At 45.4% G+C, this 634-nt stretch overlaps 1 protein-coding gene across 1 annotated transcript; it reads left to right on the top strand.

Annotated features, from left to right (window-relative positions):
- Positions 1 to 238: 238 nt before the first annotated feature.
- Positions 239 to 614, top strand: Tsp_15147 (conserved hypothetical protein; the record flags this gene model as incomplete). Its single annotated transcript, XM_003367490.1, has 1 exon — positions 239 to 614. A coding segment is annotated over exon 1 (124 nt), but the record flags the coding sequence as incomplete, so codon positions are not given.
- Positions 615 to 634: the final 20 nt, after the last annotated feature.

Consider the following 634-nt stretch of genomic DNA (forward strand, 5'->3'; position numbering starts at 1 on the left):
CTCGCACTGTGGTGGATTCGATCAGTGTTGAGGTGCTGTTGTGATTTTGTCAGTGTGGCAAGTGACAATGATATCAAAATGTGCCTTTGTATTATTAAACGGTTTCATTGCAATAGTGTTGCTCTGTGAAACGTTTATTTTTTGATGTAATTCCGTCAAAATCAAAACGTGACAGTTGGCAATGTACCGTGTGTGTGTGTGTGTTGGTGTCAATGTTGAGTGATGTTTTCTGAAATGTCGACCTCAGATCAGACGAGATTACCCGCTAAATTTAAGCATATCAATAAGCGGTGGAAAAGAAACGAAAACGAATTCTCCAAGTAGCGGCGAGCGAAACGAGAAAAGTCCATACACCGAAGTCGGCGAGCAGTTGTGTTCGTCAACAGTGTGGTGTTAAAGGTGTCGTTGCATGTGCTGAAATCAGTTCGTAGGCTCCCTTGATTGGGGCTTCAGAGCGGGTGCAGGACCCATAACGAACGATGTTTTGTGCATGGTGTCGCGGCTCCTAATCGAGTCGGGTTGCTTGAGACTGCAGCCCAAAGCGGGTGGTAAATCTCACCCAAGACTAAATATTCGTACGAGACCGATAGCGAACAAGTACCGCGGAGGGGAAAGTTGAAAAGAACTCTGAAGA

Source organism: Trichinella spiralis (genome assembly GCF_000181795.1).
Source record: "Trichinella spiralis strain ISS 195 chromosome Unknown Scfld4180, whole genome shotgun sequence".
NCBI classification, from domain to species: domain Eukaryota; kingdom Metazoa; phylum Nematoda; class Enoplea; order Trichinellida; family Trichinellidae; genus Trichinella; species Trichinella spiralis.